This window comes from Triplophysa rosa, unplaced genomic scaffold (genome assembly GCF_024868665.1).
Source record: "Triplophysa rosa unplaced genomic scaffold, Trosa_1v2 scaffold393_ERROPOS157946, whole genome shotgun sequence".
In the NCBI taxonomy this organism is placed as follows: Eukaryota; Metazoa; Chordata; class Actinopteri; order Cypriniformes; family Nemacheilidae; genus Triplophysa; species Triplophysa rosa.
The window spans coordinates 65,718-89,263 of NW_026634392.1; the positions used below are offsets into that span (position 1 = coordinate 65,718).

General features: G+C 41.1%; 1 protein-coding gene across 6 annotated transcripts in view; it reads left to right on the forward strand.

Annotated features, from left to right (window-relative positions):
• Nucleotides 1–18,217, forward strand: part of LOC130550673 (histone-lysine N-methyltransferase set-1-like) — a 23,678-nt gene extending 5,461 nt beyond the window's left edge. Inside the window, exons 7-9 of one of the 6 annotated variants that reach the window (XM_057328179.1) lie at nt 4,729–4,770; nt 5,067–5,620; nt 16,791–18,217. In XM_057328179.1, coding sequence (XP_057184162.1) covers nt 4,729–4,761 — 33 coding nt within the window. In that variant the 3' untranslated portion in view covers nt 4,762–4,770; nt 5,067–5,620; nt 16,791–18,217. The remainder of the gene's footprint in view (nt 1–4,728; nt 4,771–5,066; nt 5,621–16,790) is intronic. The other 5 variants (XM_057328181.1, XM_057328177.1, XM_057328178.1 and 2 more) reach the window with 5 other exon arrangements.
• The last annotated feature ends 5,329 nt before the right edge of the window (nt 18,218–23,546 follow it).

The following is a 23,546-nucleotide window of genomic DNA, read 5'->3' on the forward strand; positions in this document are numbered from 1 at the left end:
GAAGCCTTTTCTCTTGTCAAGAGGCTCAACGCGACCGCCGACTTTATTTGCGTGCAGATTATTTCCGCCTATATTAGACAGCCTGTTTAACGTTTTATTTTGGTATTAGCATCACTCATAGGTCTAACGTTTAAAATAGAGTTTAGGAAGATGTATGTAACCACAATCATTAGCTTTCATTAGCTCTTAAAGCCTCGTCTCTTGTCAAAAGGCTCAACGCGACCGCAGACTTTGATGAACACTGCTGGCAGCAGCGACGTCTGTGTCCGTACCATTCTTATCAATGACAGCGTAATCTCGTATCTCCCTGCTCCCAAGTCATAAACCTTGTATCTCCGATTAAACATGGTTTTGGGAAATGTTGTGTTAATGTTGGTACACAACAGTATATGATAGCAATATAAGGTATAATACCAACTTTAATGATACAATGTTTAATAACTCAAAAGATATGCAGTTTTTTTTAATTTCCTGGAAAATAATGGTTTTGGAGATGCGAGGATTCCGCCCGACAGCGACGATTTAAAGGTAGGTTGTGCATCACAAATCACGGACAATTTCTCTAATATAACATGTTACATACAACAGTGTAACTAAAGTAATTCTGTATGTTATAGTGGTAAAATCCTGTACTTGACTACTATGTTTATAACTGTGCTTCACCTTATATTGCATTTCAGGTTTTACAGGGTTTATTTCTTTTGAAAGGATAAATCCATTTGTTGCATATCAAATAGGTTCATGTTTAATTTTTTAAATTTTGTAGGGAGAGGTGTGTTTGCGCTTGAACACATTGAAAAATCCACATTTGTTGTACAGTACCGTGTAATTCTGTCCCAGAGTAAACATGTTGAAGACATTCAAGGCAACTACTTGTTTGATTTCACATGGAATGGAAGACGTCCATGGTGAGTCTTCAAGTTCAAGTTCTTTCAAGTTCAAGATTATATACTTTATAGTAGTGATATGTAAGGGTAATTGTAAACTGGCATATTCCAAATTTGCATATTCCAAGATTGACACTTAGCATATAAAACAAAGAAGCATCCAAAACTTACAATCTCTCCTATCGCCCCCTACATTATAAAAGATTGCTAAAATTAGCCATTTGTTCACAGGTTTATCATGTCTTATATGAGAATTGGCGCATAGTGCACTATGCGCATAAAGTAGATATTCTGTCAGACAGTTTAAATTTAATGTCCATTGCAATCTGATTTTGTTTCAGTATGTTGTATTGTGTCCTGCTTAATTTTAAGAAATCAAATATTTCCGTTTTTTCTATCTGCTGTGTGTGTGTAATATGTTAGCATTAAAAAGTGATAGTATGTACTCGCACTTGAATTGACCTTGTATATATGTTGTAGAAGTATTTGTAGTGGCCACTAGGCAAACGTTTGTGTCTTAATGTTGTATCTGTCTTTCTCCCATTTTCAGGAATTGTGTTATAAGAGCTCAGGGACTGTGGACGATTGCAGTTTTCATCCTTCTCCATCAGAGAAATACAGTGTTCATCCTTCATCAGAGAAAGAGAAAGTGAGTGAAGATGTGTTTCTTCAGAACACTGATGTGATGTTAGATGTTGAAAGCTTTTACGTGAGTTCTTGTCTCAAACTTTGACCAAATAATGAGTATTTGGAAAGATGAAGAGTTTTCTGGTTATAGCATGTCTATTTAAAGCGGAGGTAACGCACGCAGTTTCTGCCAATCTCATATTAATTTGAGAAGCTATAGAGTAGTATTGCAAACTTCATATCTTCAAAGAGTATTTAGTTTGATCTTATTTATAAAAGACAGATACAGCTGTACGATTATTTCTGAAAACAGTTGACTCTTCTAAAGGCGTGCAGTGGGTGGAACTACAGCACAAGCACCCAATACATCATCGTGTTTTCCCTGCATAAGTGTTGATTCACTGTAAGTTTGTGTTGTTTACATAATGCATGTATGCGCTGATAGCCAACAAACCCAGCATCTATTAGCAATGGGACCACTCCATCTATCTTGTTGTTCTTGTTACAGTGCCCCCATGAAGTTCACTGTTCTGTTATCTCCTGTTTGGATTCTTGTGAAGATTGCAGTGGACCTGTGTCTAGTTGAAGATGGCTTGGCTTAACGTGCAAATGTCAGTGTTTTTGTAATTCAATATTTTGCTGTATGTGTGGTCATTTATGTTAATGTATTTGTTCTTGACTTTCTTTATTTAATGAAGTAGCAGTGAATAGATGAACAACTGGAAAATGCATGTTTATTTTACAGTTTTTTCTTTAGTATGTTCAAGATCATGGCACAAAGCCTGCTTCCTGAAAAAAGGTGAAATGGTATGTTTATTTCTTTTATATCACCTTGTAAACTTGAGTTATGTATGTAACCCAGTTCCCTAGGAAGGGAAATGAGATGCTGCATGTCATTGCCAAACTTCAGGCATGCCTGCATTACCTTTCTATAGACAACATTATTTGATGATGTTTAAGGCAGGCTCTGTGGGCACATTGCTATGTCAAGACTTTGATATTGAAAATAAATAGATGATTTCAAACATGTTCAGACACTGGGCACAGAAATGCTTTCCCATAGCGTCAACAAACAGTGTGCAATATTATTTCTCAATATTTTTACAAAAAACTGTTTAAGTTATAATTATTGTTCTTCTCATTGTTATTATCATCTGTCTTTTTTAGCTCAATGTCGAATTGTCCTGTTCTGAAGACATCAGCTCTGATGAAAAATATACTCCTCAATCCTCTGATGACTTCATTCCAGACTCTAGACAAAATAGTGATAGTGGCGAAAGTCCACCTTATTTTAAAACCACACCAGCTGTTGTAACGTCTTCCAAGATCACTTACTGTTCATCCACGGAGCAAGACATGATTAGTTCTGCTAAGGACATCCCATGTGATGGTCATGATCCTACCACAAAAAGTATTGTGATGCTTCAGAGTTCTATGAAAACACCTGCAGAGTCTGCTGATGAACGGTCATCAATTGACAATGTGTCAAACCCGAAAGACACTATTTCGACCCACAAGAATTACTGTTATGTGTGCAAGAAACCTCAGTCTAAAATTCCCCGTCACTTTCAAAAGCATCAAGACACTGAAACAGAAATCGCTGCTGCATTCTCGCTCCCTAAACACTCCAAGGACAGAAAACGGTTACTTGAGAAGCTTCGAAACAGAGGCAACTACGAACATAATCGAGAGGTTATGGAGAATAAGAGTGGACCACTGAAAGTTAAAAGGCGGCCAGCGAGATCAGAGATTGAACTGAGTTCCGGAAAATATGTGCACTGTGTATACTGCAAAGGCTTGTTTGTTCGCAAAGAGCTCTGGCGACATTCACGGAGATGCCCTTCAAAGAAGGTTCCCTTTCTGTCGGTCTCTCGACGTTGTGTCGAACCAACAGAATGGGGTTTGTCTTGAGAACCTATCATCTTCTGAGTATTTAGAAAAGGCGAATGAAATTTGCATGCCGGACTCCTCCCCGGATGTCCGGGTATAAGAGGGAAGCCGGCTTGCTCATTCATTCACCTTTTGTTCTTTAGAGCCTACGCATCTGATGAGCTTCTCTACGATCTTTGGTGATCATTTTGCTGCTGTCTTGCAATCTTCGACGTGGTACAGCGGATGGTCCCTTCCTGCAGTGACTCTCCCCTGGGCGTCTCGGCAGTTCCGGAGGTGTTCGAGCAAATTTCCTTTTCTAAAAGAGCAAATTTCTCCAGCGTGGCTTGTCCCGCTGTTCTTATGGGTGCAACACACTCATCGAGGAGGGGGGACAGACACAATGCCTGCTTCCAGTATGCTGGGGCAGACGTTGTGGATACGTCCTGCCCGCACTGCGGGCAGTGACGATTCAGACGTTGCGTCACGGGTGGCTGTGTTCCCAAGGGACTCAGCCACCACCTCGTTTGCTCCCCGTTCCGTGGCGGCAGGACTACGGCCCTGCCGTCCGCTACGGCAAGCAGCGAGGGTGATATGAGGGTTACTGTGAGCGATAATCCACCAGCCACTGGCTCACGGACCGTTCGCACCTCGTCTCGCTCGTCTGACCGTTCCCCAGGAGACGGTCCGCCGTCTTATTCCTCAATCACGTATTCGGACACGATGCGTGATGATGAGATATCTCTTGCAGCATCGGGGGTGACGTACCCATCCGACTCCGACGATTCCACGGGCTCCCTCCCTCGGGGGGTCGAGCACAGAAAGAAGCGGATGTCGAAATGTCAGCCATGCTCACTATCAGAGCAACCTGGGCTCTCATAACACCCGAGCAGTGCCACAGACTGATCGACTCCATGCCACGCCGCATTGCTGCAGTAATTCAGGCAAAATGAGCCCCAACTAAGTATTGAGTGCTGTACATGCTCATACTTTTTATGTTCATACTTTTCAGTTGGCCAAGATTTCTAAAAATCCTTTCTTTGTATTGATCTTAAGTAATATTCAAATTTTCTGAGATACTGAATTTGGGATTTTCATTAGCTGTCAGTTATAATCATCAAATTAAAAGAAATAAACATTTNGAAATATATCAGTCTGTGTGTAATGAATGAATATAATATACAAGTTTCACTTTTTGAATGGAATTAGTGAAATAAATCAACTTTTTGATGATATTCTAATTATATGACCAGCACCTGTATATATATATTATATTTCAGATTTAAGATGATCAGAAACTGATTTCACATTAGAAACTTAAATATATTGTTGCTTTTTTTCATAGGAAAAGGAAAAGTGCCCCCAGATGAGGCTGTGAGCTCCACAGGTACAGTATATGCATTCTTATTAGAATAATTAGATAATGCACAATCAACTGTTTTCAAATTTATTGATGTTAACAAAGATTATTAAATGCTGAAAAACTATATTGCTCATTCATTTTAGCTAATACATTTACCAATGTTAACAAATACAATCTTACTGTAAAGAGTTTCTATAAAGTATGTGAAAAATGATTTTTGAATAATTAAGTACACCCAAAACTAAAACGTTCGAAGGGCATAATTGAACCCCTTTAAACGACATTCCAAGAAAACAAATGTTTTTCTTTTTTAATTGCAGTGCCCAAATCAAGGAGAGTTGTGAAAAGGCCATGGAGCCAAATGGAAGTGAATGCCGTAATGAAACATTTCAAAGCACATATTTTAAAGGGACACCTCGCCACAAAGGCAGAATGTGAGCAGTGCAAGAATGCAGAAGACCCTGTCCTAGGAGAAAGAACTGTGCAAAATATAAGGGATTTCGTGAGGAATCGAGGTTTGATGTTTAAAAAGAAATGCTCTTAGAAAGATCAGTACCATTCCGTTAAGGTCTGTGGCTTTTGTTCAAGATTTGAGTGGATGACCCTGTTTTTGTTCAAAACATACGGTTATATATTAAGTAAGACATTTATTGACGTGTACACATTTTGTTGTGTTAGTGTGTATGTTAGTAATGTGCTGATGAATCCAGATTGTCCTCACTGTTCAGGTTTGATCAGGTGTGTGTGTGTGTGAATGATGTCCTGATGAATCCAGATTGTCCTCACTGTTCAGGTTTGATCAGGTGTGTGTGAATGATGTCCTGATGAATCCAGATTGTCCTCACTGTTCAGGTTTGATCAGGTGTGTGTGTGTGTGTGTGCGTGTGTGTGTGCGTGTGTGTGTGTGTGCGTGTACGTGTGTGTGTGCGTGCGTGCGCGTCCGTGTGTGTGTGTCTGTGTGTTAGTACGTGTGCATATTGTGTGTGTGGAGTGTTTTGTATGTGGGTATGTCTGTCTTCTTTTTTTCACCTTTTTCTTGTTTTTGCAGGTACAACTGTAATTGGTTTGTTTATAGTCAATATGTCTTATGTACAGCTGCTTTGTAACAATGAAAATTGTAAAAAGCGCTATATAAATAAAGTTGAGTTGAGAGTTATAACAGTCTAAATACGAGCTTTGCTGTTCGCTTTGAGCTGGTCTGGTTTTTGGTCTTACAACTGGCCCCAGCTGTCCTTCTTCACTTAACTCTACTTTGCCTTCCACTTGCATATCACCAGACACTTCCAAAAACCCCTTGAGTAATGCAAATTGTCCTTCTAATGTCATATAAGAAGGGGGGTCTACACACACTCCTTTTGACACACAGACATCATCCTTTTTTCTCTGTTCTTCTTGAAGTATTTTGCTTGCCTGTTTAAGTAAAATTTGTGCTTTTCTTAAACACTTCTTGTTCTTTTTCTCGATTTTCCTGTCCTTTTTATTTCTTTTACCCATATCTTTAATTTTGTGATTTTTAACCAATGTGTCCGTTTCATCACACAAAGCCAAATCAAAGGAACCCTCCCTTGGCCAATTTGTAAACATGTTTTTTGTTCTTTTCTGCCATTTCTTTGAGATATTATTTATAAGTTCTTTACTCAAGGGGTATTTTAATCCCAACAGCTCTACAGGAGTTGCTGCCATAATTCTTCAATACAGCAACGTTTCCACTTTTAAAGTTTATTCACTCAAAACCTTTTTCAAAATTCTCGGATTTACAAAACTCTTTCTTTTTTACCAACTTTTTATTTTTCCCAAGTATTCAATTTAATACAGATTCTCAAAGTGATATCCATTTTCTTCTTAATAATACCAAACAGCAATATCAGCCACTTTTTCCTTAATCCTAAATTTTACATATCATTTTTCAACCAATCATAGAGTATTCAAATTTTTATAACTTGTTATACACCTTATAAACAATAATAGTCTTTCAGTCACATTAACCTATACCGGTAAGACTTTAAGCAAGTATTATGCAACATTCATACCAGTACCTTTATTCATTTTGGGCTCAAATTCTCAAACATCATTATCTCTTTATTTTCAGAGATTTATGCATGCATTCTGTCTCTTTATTCATAGGATGTATGTGTTTATACTAGTGCTGTCAATTGATTAAAAAAATTAATCTGATTAATCACACATTTTTTCTGTGATTAATCACGATTAATCGCACACAACAATTTTATTTTAAGATATACTTTTACATTTTAATAATTTCACATTTAATCTTCAAATTGATGTAGAAACAACATATTTCTTTAACAGCATCATTTTATGAAAGCTAACATTTTGATATTAGTATTGTAACTGATGTCTCTATTAAATTGATTATTTTAACATTAATTATAGCCATTCAACAGTATAATTGAGAGCTCATGTAGGAAATTGAAGGACACTTTACAGTCTTTAATGCTAAATTATAAATTAAATGCAGAAGAATTCTCATTAAAGCTATAAAATCACATTGATTTCTTCTTTTATTTTGTTCTTTGATTAACATTAGTGACAGGAGTCAGAGCAGCACGTTTAAGAACGTGGCCCCTTTAAGAGCTGTCTCAGTACGCAGATCTGACCGTCACCGCACTCCCATTTTCACAACTCTTTGCATTCATTTAAGATTTTATTTTACACCTTGAAGTCTGTGCTTAAGAAAATGCTAGACAAAACGGGCTTTCTGACATAATCTTGTGTGGTTTTATCCATTCAAGCACGAAAGAGAACTTAACACGGATGCGCTGTCTGACAGAGATTCACCGACGCAGCCGTTACTGTACACACCAGACTGGACCTCTCGTTGCGTTTTGCCGCGTCCCACAGTTTAGAAGCTGTCTATCTTCATTGAACGCCTCAAAGCAACTGTTTCAAATCGCGCTTAAGTGGTTTAAAAGCCTGTACACGAATAAGAGCGTGATTACATAATGTAACGCTAGACAAAGGATGTCAAAACAAACGGATGCTGCGTTAATTGCGATAAATATTTTCTCACGCGTTAATTTGAAAAAATTAATCGCATGCGTTAACGCGTTAACGTTGACAGCCCTAGTTTATACCTTATCTTTGTCCCTATATACAGGGATTATATGTATATATTTATTCCTTTATTTACAGGATTTATTTATTCTTCTCAAGTGTACTAACAATTACACTCCAGAGCTTATGGCCACAGTCACACTTCAGTCATGCTCACACAGAACTCATCAAACACAATTTAAATACACACCATCAAGTTTGCACTCTGTCTTTATTAATTCACATTTGAATAAATAAAAGGCACCCCTTGAATTAAATAAACCATCAAGTTTGCTCCCTGTCTTCGTTTTCACTCTGGAATCAACAAAAGGCAACCCTTGAACAAACACACCATCAAGTTTGCTCTCTGTCTTTGTTTTCACTCTGGAATCAACGAAAGGCAACCCTTGAACAAACACACTATCAAGTTTGCTCTCTGTCTTCGTTTTCACTCTAGAATCAACGAAAGGCAACCCTTGAACAAACACACTATCAAGTTTGCTCTCTGTCTTCGTTTTCACTCTGGAATCAACGAAAGGCAACCCTTGTAGGACTTTTGGCCTATAGGACATATTAGCGCTTTTATTTTAATACTATTATAATCTAATATTAATTCTACACTTATATAAGTATCAAAATCTGAATTCACTGTTCTCGTCAAGACCAACTCAACAGAAAAAATAGACAACATTATTTGATGATGTTTAAGGCAGGCTCTGTGGGCACATTGCTATGTCAAGACTTTGATATTGACAATAAATAGATGTGATTTCAAACATGCTCAGACACTGGGCACAGAAGTGCTTCCCCATAGCGTCATCAAACAGTGTGCAATATTATTTCTCAATATTTTTACAAAAAACTGTTTAAGTTATAATTATTGTTATTCTCATTGTTATTATCATCTGTCTTTTTTAGCTCAATGTCGAATTGTCCTGTTCTGAAGACATCAGCTCTGATGAAGAATATACTCCTCAATCCTCTGATGACTTCATTCCAAAAGTCCAACATATTTTAAAACCACACCAGCTGTTGTAAAGTCTTCCAAGATCGCAAATAATGTGCCAAAACCCACTTACTGTTCATCCACTGAGCAAGACATGATTAGTTCTGCTAAGGACATCACATGTGATGGTCATGATCCTACCACAAAAAGTATTGTGATGCTTCAGAGTTCTAAGAAAACACCTGCAGAGTCTGCTGATGAACGGTCATCAATTGACAATGTGTCAAACCCCAAAGACACTATTTCTACCCACAAGAATTACTGTTATGTGTGCAAGAAACCTCAGTCTAAAATTGCCCGTCACTTTCAAAAGCATCAAGACACTGAAACAGAAATCGCTGCTGCATTCTCGCTCCCTAAACACTCCAAGGACAGAAAACGGTTACTTGAGAAGCTTCGAAACAGAGGCAACTACGAACATAATCGAGAGGTTATGGAGAATAAGAGTGGACCACTGAAAGTTAAAAGGCGGCCAGCGAGATCAGAGATTGAACTGAGTTCTGGAAAATATGTGCACTGTGTATACTGCAAAGGCTTGTTTGTTCGCAAAGAGCTCTGGTGACATACACGGAGATGCCCGTCGAAGAAGGTTTCTGAGTCTGAAGCAACTGGTAAGGCCAAAGTCTTAGTTTTGGCTGATATTGCAGAGTCATCATTCTCCCAGGCAATATCTCCTGGAGTGTGGAAGCTTTTAGGAAATATGAAGAATGATGACATTTTATCTCTAGTTCGAAATGATTTTCTCATACTGCAACTGAGTCAGTCTCTTTACAACAAACATGGCAGCGATCCAACAAAATCTGAGTACATTCGGCAGAAAGTGCGTGAAATGGGCAGACTGTTGCTGAGCTTGAGAAGAATGTACTCTATATTTAGCTTTGAAGATGCTGTGAAACCGAGCAATTTCTACAAAGTCATTGATGCTGTGAAAGATGTCGCTGGTTATGATGAAAAGAGCCACTCGTATAAGACGCCAAGTCTTGCGCTAAAGTTAGGACATTCACTTAACAAGATCGGTGACATTATTCTCTGCAGGGCCATCGCAGCAGAGGATGATGCTTTGACAAAAGCAGCAGAGCGATTCAAAAGACTGTGCTCAAGTGAATGGGCAGAACATGTCTCTCATGCCGCTCTTGCTACTTTGACCAAATCAAAGTTCAATAAACCATCTACTCTTCCATTTACACAAGACGTGCAGCTTCTTAATCAATACCTAGAGAAGAAATCTGCAGATGCTTTTGACAGCCTGAAAAAGAATGAATCTCCACAAACATATGCAGAACTCCCCAAAGTGACACTTGCACAAGTGATCATCTTTAACAGACGTCGAGCAGGAGAGGTCTCAAAAATGACTGTTGAGTGTTTTATGAAAAGAGATCAGACTGAGCTCCATGAGGATATAGCTCTCAGCCTCTCTCCATTTGAGCAAAAAATGTCAAAGCATTTCAGCAGAGTAGAAATAATGGGCAAGAGAGGGAGAAAAGTTGCTGTTTTGTTAAACCCTGAAGTTGTCCGAGCAATACAGCTTATTGTGGACAAGAGAGACTCGTGTGACGTGGACAGGGACAACCCCTTTCTATTTGGAAGACCGAAGTGTTCAGCCACCAGCTTCTTCAGGGGACAGGACTGCATCAGGCTTTTTGCAAATCAGTGTGGTGCACAGAACCCGGAATATCTCAGGTCTACACAGCTTCGTAAACAGGTGGCCACAATGTCACAGATTCTTAATCTTAAGGATAATGAGCTGGATCAATTAGCCAATTTTTGGGGGCATGACATTCGGGTCCATAGAGACTATTATCGGTTGCCAGATGCAACTATAGAAATTGCTAAAATCTCAAAGCTCCTGCTGGCAATGGAAAAAGGAACTCTCGCAAGCTTCCAAGGAAAATCTCTAGATGAAATAGCGATTGAAGGTATGTGCATACTTTTATATATTAATAATAATAAGGTACAAAGTGCTTAACAGGAATACTGTGACTTAAGCAAAAATATTTAAGCAGGGGAGGTTTGGGTGAAGAATATATAAACTTCAATTCAAATTTAACTTAAGGTAAGAGAAGAGTAAAAACTATTTAACAAGAGACAAAGATAACAGGCAACAACAAGACATTTTAATAGGTCCTTAGAAAGATTAACGGAGAAGAATGCATCAGTGTCTTATACCTGTGAAAAATTCAATGGTATCATTCATTCTTGAAAGAGAATTTGTGTAATAGTACTTGTTCCTCTTTCTTTCCTCAACTCAACTCAACTCAACTTTATTTATATAGCGCTTTTACAATTTTCATTGTTACAAAGCAGCTGTACAGGAGACACATTGACTACAAGCAAAACAATCAAAGTTGTACCTGCAAAAACAAGAAAAGGTTGAAAACACAGAAGACAGACACACCCACACACAAAACACTCCACACACACAACACGCACCAACACACACAGACACAGAGACACACNGAAGCCTTTTCTCTTGTCAAGAGGCTCAACGCGACCGCCGACTTTATTTGCGTGCAGATTAATTTCCGCCTATATTAGACAGCCTGTTTAACGTTTTATTTTGGTATTGCATCACTCATAGCTCTAACGTTTAAAATAGAGTTTAGGAAGATGTATGTAACCACAATCATTAGCTTTCATTAGCTCTTAAAGCCTCGTCTCTTGTCAAAAGGCTCAACGCGACCGCAGACTTTGATGAACACTGCTGGCAGCAGCGACGTCTGTGTCCGTACCATTCTTATCAATGACAACGTAATCTCGTATCTCCCTGCTCCCAAGTTATAAACCTTGTATCTCCGATTAAACATGGTTTTGGGGAAATGTTGTGTTAATGTTGGTACACAACAGTATATGATAGCAATATAAGGTATAATACCAACTTTAACGATACAATGTTTAATAACTCAAAAAATATGCTGTTTTTTTAACTTCCTGAAAAATAATGGTTTTGGAGATACGAGGATTCTGCCCGATAGCGACGATATTATGAGCCTATTGTCATTTTTTAAATTTGCCTAATGCCTGCATACTGTATAATATAGCCTAGCCCTAGAAGATAAATAATATCTGTTTAATAATGTTTAATTATCTGTTAAATAATCTGTAATCATAGGTAAATAGTGTACCAAATCATGTACGTTGGACAGAACTACTATGTTTATAACTGTGCTTCACCTTATATTGCATTTCAGGTTTTACAGGGTTTATTTCTTTTGAAAGGATAAATCCATTTGTTGCATATCAAATAGGTTCATGTTTAATTTTTTAAATTTTGTAGGGAGAGGTGTGTTTGCGCTTGAACACATTGAAAAATCCACATTTGTTGTACAGTACCGTGTAATTCTGTCCCAGAGTAAACATGTTGAAGACATTCAAGGCAACTACTTGTTTGATTTCACATGGAATGGAAGACGTCCATGGTGAGTCTTCAAGTTCAAGTTCTTTCAAGTTCAAGATTATATACTTTATAGTAGTGATATGTAAGGGTAATTGTAAACTGGCATATTCCAAATTTGCATATTCCAAGATTGACACTTAGCATATAAAACAAAGAAGCATCCAAAACTTACAATCTCTCCTATCGCCCCCTACATTATAAAAGATTGCTAAAATTAGCCATTTGTTCACAGGTTTATCATGTCTTATATGAGAATTGGCGCATAGTGCACTATGCGCATAAAGTAGATATTCTGTCAGACAGTTTAAATTTAATGTCCATTGCAATCTGATTTTGTTTCAGTATGTTGTATTGTGTCCTGCTTCAAGAAATCAAATATTTCATTTTTTTCTGTCTGCTGTGTGTGTGTAATATGTTAGCATTAAAAAGTGATAGTATGTACTCGCACTTGAATTGACCTTGTATATATGTTGTAGAAGTACTTGTAGTGGCCACTAGGCAAACCTTTGTGTCTTAATGTTGTGTCTGTCTTTCTCCCATTTTCAGGAATTGGTGTATAAGAGCTCAGGGACTGTGGACGATTGCAGTTTTCATCCTTCTCCATCAGAGAATTACAGTGTTATCCTTCATCAGAGAAAGAGAAAGTAGTGAAGATGTTTTCTTCAGAACACTGATGTGATGTTAGATGTTGAAAGCTTTTACGTGAGTTCTTGTCTCAAACTTTGACCAAATAATGAGTATTTGGAAAGATGAAGAGTTTTCTGGTCATAGCATGTCTATTTAAAGCGGAGGTAACGCACGCAGTTTCTGCCAATCTCATATTAATTTGAGTAAGCTATAGAGTAGTATTGCAAACTTCATATCTTCAAAGAGTATTTAGTTTGATCTTATTTATAAAAGACAGATACAGCTGTACGATTATTTCTGAAAACAGTAGACACTTCTAAAGGCGTGCAGTGGGTGGAACTACAGCACAAGCACCCAATACATCATCGTGTTTTCCCTGCATAAGTGTTGATTCACTGTAAGTTTGTGTTGTTTACATAATGCATGTATGCGCTGATAGCCAACAAACCCAGCATCTATTAGCAATGGGACCACTCCATCTATCTTGTTGTTCTTGTTACAGTGCCCCCATGAAGTTCACTGTTCTGTTATCTCCTGTTTGGATTCTTGTGAAGATTGCAGTGGACCTGTGTCTAGTAGAAGATGGCTTGGCTTAACGTGCAAATGTCAGTGTTTTTGTAATTCAATATTTAGTTGTATGTGAGGTCATTTATGTGCATGTATTTGTTCTTGACTTTCTTTATTTAATGAAGTAGCAGTGAATAGATGAACAACTGGAAAATGCATGTTTATTTTACTGTTTTATTTTTAGTATGTTCAAGATCATGGCACAAAGCCTGCTTCCTGAAAAAAGGTGAAATGGTATGTTTATTTCTTTTATATCACCTTGTAAACTTGAGTTATGTATGTAACCCAGTTCCCTAGGAAGGGAAATGAGATGCTGCATGTCATTGCCAAACTTCAGGCATGCCTGCATTACCTTTCTATAGACAACATTATTTGATGATGTTTAAGGCAGGCTCTGTGGGCACATTGCTATGTCAAGACTTTGATATTGAAAATAAATAGATGATTTCAAACATGTTCAGACACTGGGCACAGAAATGCTTTCCCATAGCGTCAACAAACAGTGTGCAATATTATTTCTCAATATTTTTACAAAAAACTGTTTAAGTTATAATTATTGTTCTTCTCATTGTTATTATCATCTGTCTTTTTTAGCTCAATGTCGAATTGTCCTGTTCTGAAGACATCAGCTCTGATGAAAAATATACTCCTCAATCCTCTGATGACTTCATTCCAGACTCTAGACAAAATAGTGATAGTGGCGAAAGTCCACCTTATTTTAAAACCACACCAGCTGTTGTAACGTCTTCCAAGATCACTTACTGTTCATCCACGGAGCAAGACATGATTAGTTCTGCTAAGGACATCCCATGTGATGGTCATGATCCTACCACAAAAAGTATTGTGATGCTTCAGAGTTCTATGAAAACACCTGCAGAGTCTGCTGATGAACGGTCATCAATTGACAATGTGTCAAACCCCAAAGACACTATTTCTACCCACAAGAATTACTGTTATGTGTGCAAGAAACCTCAGTCTAAAATTCCCCGTCACTTTCAAAAGCATCAAGACACTGAAACAGAAATCGCTGCTGCATTCTCGCTCCCTAAACACTCCAAGGACAGAAAACGGTTACTTGAGAAGCTACGAAACAGAGGCAACTACGAACATAATCGAGAGGTTATGGAGAATAAGAGTGGACCACTGAAAGTTAAAAGGCGGCCAGCGAGATCAGAGATTGAACTGAGTTCCGGAAAATATGTGCACTGTGTATACTGCAAAGGCTTGTTTGTTCGCAAAGAGCTCTGGCGACATTCACGGAGATGCCCTTCAAAGAAGGTTCCCTTTCTGTCGGTCTCTCGACGTTGTGTCGAACCAACAGAATGGGGTTTGTCTTGAGAACCTATCATCTTCTGAGTATTTAGAAAAGGCGAATGAAATTAGCATGCCGGACTCCTCCCCGGATGTCCGGGTATAAGAGGGAAGCCGGCTTGCTCATTCATTCACCTTTTGTTCTTTAGAGCCTACGCATCTGATGAGCTTCTCTACGATCTTTGGTGATCATTTTGCTGCTGTCTTGCAATCTTCGACGTGGTACAGCGGATGGTCCCTTCCTGCAGTGACTCTCCCCTGGGCGTCTCGGCAGTTCCGGAGGTGTTCGAGCAAATTTCCTTTTCTAAAAGAGCAAATTTCTCCAGCGTGGCTTGTCCCGCTGTTCTTATGGGTGCAACACACTCATCGAGGAGGGGGGACAGACACAATGCCTGCTTCCAGTAAGCTGGGGCAGACGTTGTGGATACGTCCTGCCCGCACTGCGGGCAGTGACGATTCAGACGTTGCGTCACGGGTGGCTGTGTTCCCAAGGGACTCAGCCACCACCTCGTTTGCTCCCCGTTCCGTGGCGGCAGGACTACGGCCCTGCCGTCCGCTACGGCAAGCAGCGAGGGTGATATGAGGGTTACTGTGAGCGATAATCCACCAGCCACTGGCTCACGGACCGTTCGCACCTCGTCTCGCTCGTCTGACCGTTCCCCAGGAGACGGTCCGCCGTCTTATTCCTCAATCACGTATTCGGACACGATGCGTGATGATGAGATATCTCTTGCAGCATCGGGGGTGACGTACCCATCCGACTCCGACGATTCCACGGGCTCCCTCCCTCGGGGGGTCGAGCACAGAAAGAAGCGGATGTCGAAATGTCAGCCATGCTCACTATCAGAGCAACCTGGGCTCTCATAACACCCGAGCAGTGCCACAGACTGATCGACTCCATGCCACGCCGCATTGCTGCAGTAATTCAGGCAAAATGAGCCCCAACTAAGTATTGAGTGCTGTACATGCTCATACTTTTTATGTTCATACTTTTCAGTTGGCCAAGATTTCTAAAAATCCTTTCTTTGTATTGATCTTAAGTAATATTCAAATTTTCTGAGATACTGAATTTGGGATTTTCATTAGCTGTCAGTTATAATCATCAAATTAAAAGAAATAAACATTTGAAATATATCAGTCTGTGTGTAATGAATGAATATAATATACAAGTTTCACTTTTTGAATGGAATTAGTGAAATAAATCAACTTTTTGATGATATTCTAATTATATGACCAGCACCTGTATATATATATTATATTTCAGATTTAAGATGATCAGAAACTGATTTCACATTAGAAACTTAAATATATTGTTGCTTTTTTTCATAGGAAAAGGAAAAGTGCCCCCAGATGAGGCTGTGAGCTCCACAGGTACAGTATATGCATTCTTATTAGAATAATTAGATAATGCACAATCAACTGTTTTCAAATTTATTGATGTTAACAAAGATTATTAAATGCTGAAAAACTATATTGCTCATTCATTTTAGCTAATACATTTACCAATGTTAACAAATACAATCTTACTGTAAAGAGTTTCTATAAAGTATGTGAAAAATGATTTTTGAATAATTAAGTACACCCAAAACTAAAACGTTCGAAGGGCATAATTGAACCCCTTTAAACGACATTCCAAGAAAACAAATGTTTTTCTTTTTTAATTGCAGTGCCCAAATCAAGGAGAGTTGTGAAAAGGCCATGGAGCCAAATGGAAGTGAATGCCGTAATGAAACATTTCAAAGCACATATTTTAAAGGGACACCTCGCCACAAAGGCAGAATGTGAGCAGTGCAAGAATGCAGAAGACCCTGTCCTAGGAGAAAGAACTGTGCAAAATATAAGGGATTTCGTGAGGAATCGAGGTTTGATGTTTAAAAAGAAATGCTCTTAGAAAGATCAGTACCATTCCGTTAAGGTCTGTGGCTTTTGTTCAAGATTTGAGTGGATGACCCTGTTTTTGTTCAAAACATACGGTTATATATTAAGTAAGACATTTATTGACGTGTACACATTTTGTTGTGTTAGTGTGTATGTTAGTAATGTGCTGATGAATCCAGATTGTCCTCACTGTTCAGGTTTGATCAGGTGTGTGTGTGTGTGAATGATGTCCTGATGAATCCAGATTGTCCTCACTGTTCAGGTTTGATCAGGTGTGTGTGAATGATGTCCTGATGAATCCAGATTGTCCTCACTGTTCAGGTTTGATCAGGTGTGTGTGTGTGTGTGTGCGTGTGTGTGTGCGTGTGTGTGTGTGTGCGTGTACGTGTGTGTGTGCGTGCGTGCGCGTCCGTGTGTGTGTGTCTGTGTGTTAGTACGTGTGCATATTGTGTGTGTGGAGTGTTTTGTATGTGGGTATGTCTGTCTTCTTTTTTTCACCTTTTTCTTGTTTTTGCAGGTACAACTGTAATTGGTTTGTTTATAGTCAATATGTCTTATGTACAGCTGCTTTGTAACAATGAAAATTGTAAAAAGCGCTATATAAATAAAGTTGAGTTGAGAGTTATAACAGTCTAAATACGAGCTTTGCTGTTCGCTTTGAGCTGGTCTGGTTTTTGGTCTTACAACTGGCCCCAGCTGTCCTTCTTCACTTAACTCTACTTTGCCTTCCACTTGCATATCACCAGACACTTCCAAAAACCCCTTGAGTAATGCAAATTGTCCTTCTAATGTCATATAAGAAGGGGGGTCTACACACACTCCTTTTGACACACAGACATCATCCTTTTTTCTCTGTTCTTCTTGAAGTATTTTGCTTGCCTGTTTAAGTAAAATTTGTGCTTTTCTTAAACACTTCTTGTTCTTTTTCTCGATTTTCCTGTCCTTTTTATTTCTTTTACCCATATCTTTAATTTTGTGATTTTTAACCAATGTGTCCGTTTCATCACACAAAGCCAAATCAAAGGAACCCTCCCTTGGCCAATTTGTAAACATGTTTTTTGTTCTTTTCTGCCATTTCTTTGAGATATTATTTATAAGTTCTTTACTCAAGGGGTATTTTAATCCCAACAGCTCTACAGGAGTTGCTGCCATAATTCTTCAATACAGCAACGTTTCCACTTTTAAAGTTTATTCACTCAAAACCTTTTTCAAAATTCTCGGATTTACAAAACTCTTTCTTTTTTACCAACTTTTTATTTTTCCCAAGTATTCAATTTAATACAGATTCTCAAAGTGATATCCATTTTCTTCTTAATAATACCAAACAGCAATATCAGCCACTTTTTCCTTAATCCTAAATTTTACATATCATTTTTCAACCAATCATAGAGTATTCAAATTTTTATAACTTGTTATACACCTTATAAACAATAATAGTCTTTCAGTCACATTAACCTATACCGGTAAGACTTTAAGCAAGTATTATGCAACATTCATACCAGTACCTTTATTCATTTTGGGCTCAAATTCTCAAACATCATTATCTCTTTATTTTCAGAGATTTATGCATGCATTCTGTCTCTTTATTCATAGGATGTATGTGTTTATACTAGTGCTGTCAATTGTTTAAAAAAATTAATCTGATTAATCACACATTTTTTCTGTGATTAATCACGATTAATCGCACACAACAATTTTATTTTAAGATATACTTTTACATTTTAATAATTTCACATTTAATCTTCAAATTGATGTAGAAACAACATATTTCTTTAACAGCATCATTTTATGAAAGCTAACATTTTGATATTAGTATTGTAACTGATGTCTCTATTAAATTGATTATTTTAACATGAATTGTAGCCATTCAACAGTATAATTGAGAGCTCATGTAGGAAATATACAGAAATTGAAGGACACTTTACAGTCTTTAATGCTAAATTATAAATTAAATGCAGAAGAATTCTCATTAAAGCTACAAAATCACATTGATTTCTTCTTTTATTTTGTTCTTTGATTAACATTAGTGACAGGAGTCACAGCAGCACGTTTAAGAACGTGGCCCCTTTAAGAGCTGTCTCAGTACGCAGATCTGACCGTCACCGCACTCCCATTTTCACAACTCTTTGCATTCATTTAAGATTTTATTTTACACTTTGAAGTCTGTGCTTAAGAAAATGCTAGACAAAACGGGCTTTCTGACATAATCTTGTGTGGTTTTATCCATTCAAGCACGAAAGAGAACTTAACACGGATGCGCTGTCTGACAGAGATTCACCGACGCAGCCTTCAGCCCGTGACTGTTTACACCAGACTGGACCTCGCGTTGCGTTTTGCCGCGTCCCACAGTTTAGAAGCTGTCTATCTTCATTGAACGCGTCAAAGCAACTGTTTCAAATCGCGCTTAAGTGGTTTAAAAGCCTGTACACGAATAAGAGCGTGATTACATAATGTAACGCTAGACAAAGGATGTCAAAACAAACGGATGCTGCGTTAATTGCGATAAATATTTTCTCACGCGTTAATTTGAAAAAATTAATCGCATGCGTTAACGCGTTAACGTTGACAGCCCTAGTTTATACCTTATCTTTGTCCCTATATACAGGGATTATATGTATATATTTATTCCTTTATTTACAGGATTTATTTATTCTTCTCAAGTGTACTAACAATTACACTCCAGAGCTTATGGCCACAGTCACACTTCAGTCATGCTCACACAGAACTCATCAAACACAATTTAAATACACACCATCAAGTTTGCACTCTGTCTTTATTAATTCACATTTGAATAAATTAAAGGCACCCCTTGAATTAAATAAACCATCAAGTTTGCTCCCTGTCTTCGTTTTCACTCTGGAATCAACAAAAGGCAACCCTTGAACAAACACACCATCAAGTTTGCTCTCTGTCTTTGTTTTCACTCTGGAATCAACGAAAGGCAACCCTTGAACAAACACACTATCAAGTTTGCTCTCTGTCTTCGTTTTCACTCTAGAATCAACGAAAGGCAACCCTTGAACAAACACACTATCAAGTTTGCTCTCTGTCTTCGTTTTCACTCTGGAATCAACGAAAGGCAACCCTTGTAGGACTTTTGGCCTATAGGACATATTAGCGCTTTTATTTTAATACTATTATAATCTAATATTAATTCTACACTTATATAAGTATCAAAATCTGAATTCACTGTTCTCGTCAAGACCAACTCAACAGAAAACGTCTTGGTTACGGATGTAACCTCAGTTCCCTGATGGAGGGAACGAGACATTGTGTCGAGCCGACAGATGGGGTTCGCTCTTGAGAAACAACTTCTGACTAGTTTAGAAAAGGCCAATGAAATTGGCGAATGAAATTGTATGCCGGACTATAAAAGGGAGACGGCGTGCTGCATTCATTCACCTTTTGGTCTGAGGAGCCTGAGAACATCCCTCGACCGTTGTGGCAAGGACACAACGTCTCGTTCCCTCCATCAGGGAACTGAGGTTACATCTGTAACCAAGACGTTCCCTTTCTGTAAGTCTCTCGATGTTGTGTCGAGCCGACAGATGGGGTTCCTATGGAAAACGCCACAGCACTGTGTCGCGTCACAATCTCTAGCGGAGCGACGCTGACTGGCCTGGGTGAGTCAGACGTGAGCGCTAGCGCGAAATTGTAACCGTCCAGTGGAGATGTAGGGGGTCCCAGAGCTTTTGAAGAAAAGGTGGGAAGCCCCTGTCACCGGCCATCATGGACGGAGGCCTTGTTTCTCTAACAGCGAGAAGCCGCCCAGCACCAGCCACTGGGTAAGCATTATTCCCCCTGGGGGTAAAATGCTACAGAGACCACTACCTACCGTGGGGAGGAATTAGTGGAGACACCAACATGGTCTCACAATCAGGGGAGAACTCATGGGAAAATATGCGGACTGAAGGAGTTAACCGCAAGGTGGAAGTCCACCTAGGGAGGTCATGGGTTGATGAGGTGGGAACCACTCATGAGAATACATCAGATGGAACCACCCAGTGGGGGGGTTACCACGTCTGGAGCACTAGGTCTGGTTAGAGCTATGTGGTAGATAACTCAACTGTTACCCGGCCTAAGGGGACCGGGCTGCTCTGCTCAGCCCGGCCCCCAGGAAGGTGCTTAGTGATGGATGGATGGGAGGAGTAATTAGCACACTGACCCACCTAGAGGGAAGGTGGAAGGCGCTTTCGCAGGTGTACGCCCTACCGGTCGCCGTTTCTTACCTGTTGCCCTGCAAGACACGGGCTGACACCGGTTCCACGCGAAGGCTGTAGAAGAGCTGATCAGAGCTTCTGAAGCTCTGCGTGCGGTCCGAGTACAGGCACAGCGCGCGTACTGGACACAACACGGATGGGGTTGGGTCTTCCTCCCCAGTGGGGAGCGCCTGCAAGTTCACCACCTGGTCCCGGAAGGGAGTGGTGGGAACCTTGGGCACGTAGCCATGCCATGGTCTCAGGATCACGGTCTTCCTTCCCGTTTATTGAGTTTATTACAGCGTTCTTCCGCTTGTCCCGTGGTCAGATGTGCACTAGGGCATCCGTGCCTAGGGGGTCCTCGGACAGGGAGTACCATAGCGGACAATGGGTGGTGTCCGGGGAGGTGAACAGGTCTACCTGTGCCTGCCCGAACTGCACCCAAATGAGCTGGACTGCGTGGGGGTGGAGTCGCCACTCTCCGCGAGGTGTCAACTGATGAGAGAGTGCGTCGGCTGTCTGGTTCAGGTCACCCGGGATGTGTGTGGCTCGCAGGGACCTTGTCACCTGTTGACTCCACAGGAGGAGGCGTTCCCGGTTTACCTGTAGTCCCAATCGATCTAGGTGCCAGAGCACCAGGTCCCTGTGTGTACACAACAGAACTCGCGAGAGTGCCAAGATAAGCCAGTCATCGAGATAGTTGAGTATGCGCATGCCTTTCTCCCTGAAGGGAGCAAGCACGGCTTCCACGACCTTCGTGAAGACTCGTGGGGACAGACCGAAGGGGAGGACCCTGTACTGATATGCCTGCCCCTTGAAAGCGAACCGCAGGAACGGTCGATGACGAGGGAGAATCGAGACATGAAAGTATGCGTCCTTCAGGTCGATTGCCATGAACCAATCCTGACATCTGATAGACGTCAGGATGTGCTTCTGCGTGAGCATGCTGAACGGCAGCTTGTGTAGGTGCCTGTTTAGGGTACGCAGATCTAGAATGGGGCGCAACCCCCCGCCTTTCTTGGGGACGATAAAGTACAGGCTGTAAAATCCGCTCAACATCTCGGCTGGAGGGACAAGCTCGATCGCTTACTTCGCCAGAAGGGTGGCGACCTCGGCCCGAAGCACGGGAGCATCCTTTCCTCTCACTGAGGTGGAGAGGATGCCCCAAATCTTGGGCAGGCTTCTGGCGAATTGGATCACATAGCCGAGACGGATCGTATTCCCTACTCCCTGTGTGTACACAACAGAACCCGCGAGAGTGCAAAGATAAACCAGTCATCGAGATTGCCGAGACGGATCGTATTCCCTAGCCTCCGAGATGGTTTGGGAAGCTCTAGTCAGGCTCCCAGGGACCGAGACAGGGGGACTAGAGGTTCAATCTGCTTTATCAACCCCCCGGGGGGTGGTTCGATGGCTGGCAGTGTGGATCCCTTGCCGTGGGGAGGGGATCGGCTCTGCTGACTTACCTGCCCGGCGATGATGCAGCTCAACGCACAATCGGACTGAGAGTGCTGAGGGCTGCTGAGTATGCCGAGACGCAATGTCGAGTTGCCGAACACCGTTGTGTAGAGGGTGAGAGCGGCTGTGATAAACACCCAGAGAGAGAGGAACTCTTTTTGTGATAATGTGGGCGCTAGGCCCCCGGAGGGGCCCAGCAGATGTTGGGACGGGGCAGGGACCATCCCAGACCGACCGACCAGTGATGGAATGGCTGGGGTCGGGCCTGATTGTGTTCTTGATCTCCCTGGGGTCCTCCCGTATGCTTCCACGGCAGCTGCTGACGGGGCAGTGGTCTCCTCCTTGACGTCTTCTTCCAGGGCGCCGCCTGGATGGGGGAGTCGAAGAGGACTGGGGCTGCTTGGGAGCAGACGCTGCATGGGATCTCGATGGCCGGAAGGCGGCCGAGTCGCAGTGGGGCAGGATGTGCTTGATGGCCTCCGTCTGCTTCTTCACTGTCGAGAACTGCTGGGAGAAGTCTTCGACAGTATCGCCGAACAGCCCCCCTTGCGAGATGGGTGCGTCAAGAAAGCAGATTTTCTCGCATCACGCATCTGCGCAAGGTTAAGCCAGAGGTGTCTCTCCTGGACCACAAGTGTGGACATCGTCCGACCCAGGGCCCACGTGGTCGCCCGTAGGGTTGATGCTAGTAAGTCACCTTCCGTTGCTGCAAGGGACATCTCATCATCATCACGAACCGTTTCACCGAATACGTGGCTGAGGAACAAGACGGGGTGGGACCGCCTCCTGGGGAACGATCAGACGAGCGAGATGGGGCGTGAACGGTCCGCGAGCCTGTGGCTGACGGATTGACACTCACGGTAATCCCCATATCACCCTCGCTGCTTGCCGTAGCGGACGGCATGGCCGTAGCGGACGGCATGGCCGTAGCCGCTGCTGTCAAGGAACAGGAAGCAGATGAGGTTGTGGCTGGGTCCATAAAGAACACAGCCACCTGTGACCGCAACGTCTGGATCGCCATCCGCCCGCAGTGCTGGCAGGATGTATCCACAGAGGCTGCCTCAACGTGCCGGACACCCAAGCACTTGAGGCAGACATCGTGTCCTTCCCTCTCCTCGATGAGTGTGTTGCACCCATGAGAACAGCGTGACATGCCACTCTGGAGAAACTTGCTCTTTAGATAAAGAAAACACCTCTGGAACTGCCGAGACGGGGGAAGTCGCTGCAGGAAGGGACAGTGCTCTGCACCACGTCATAAGATTCCAGCAGTCTTTGAAGATCAGTAGATCCAATCTTGATCATAAGA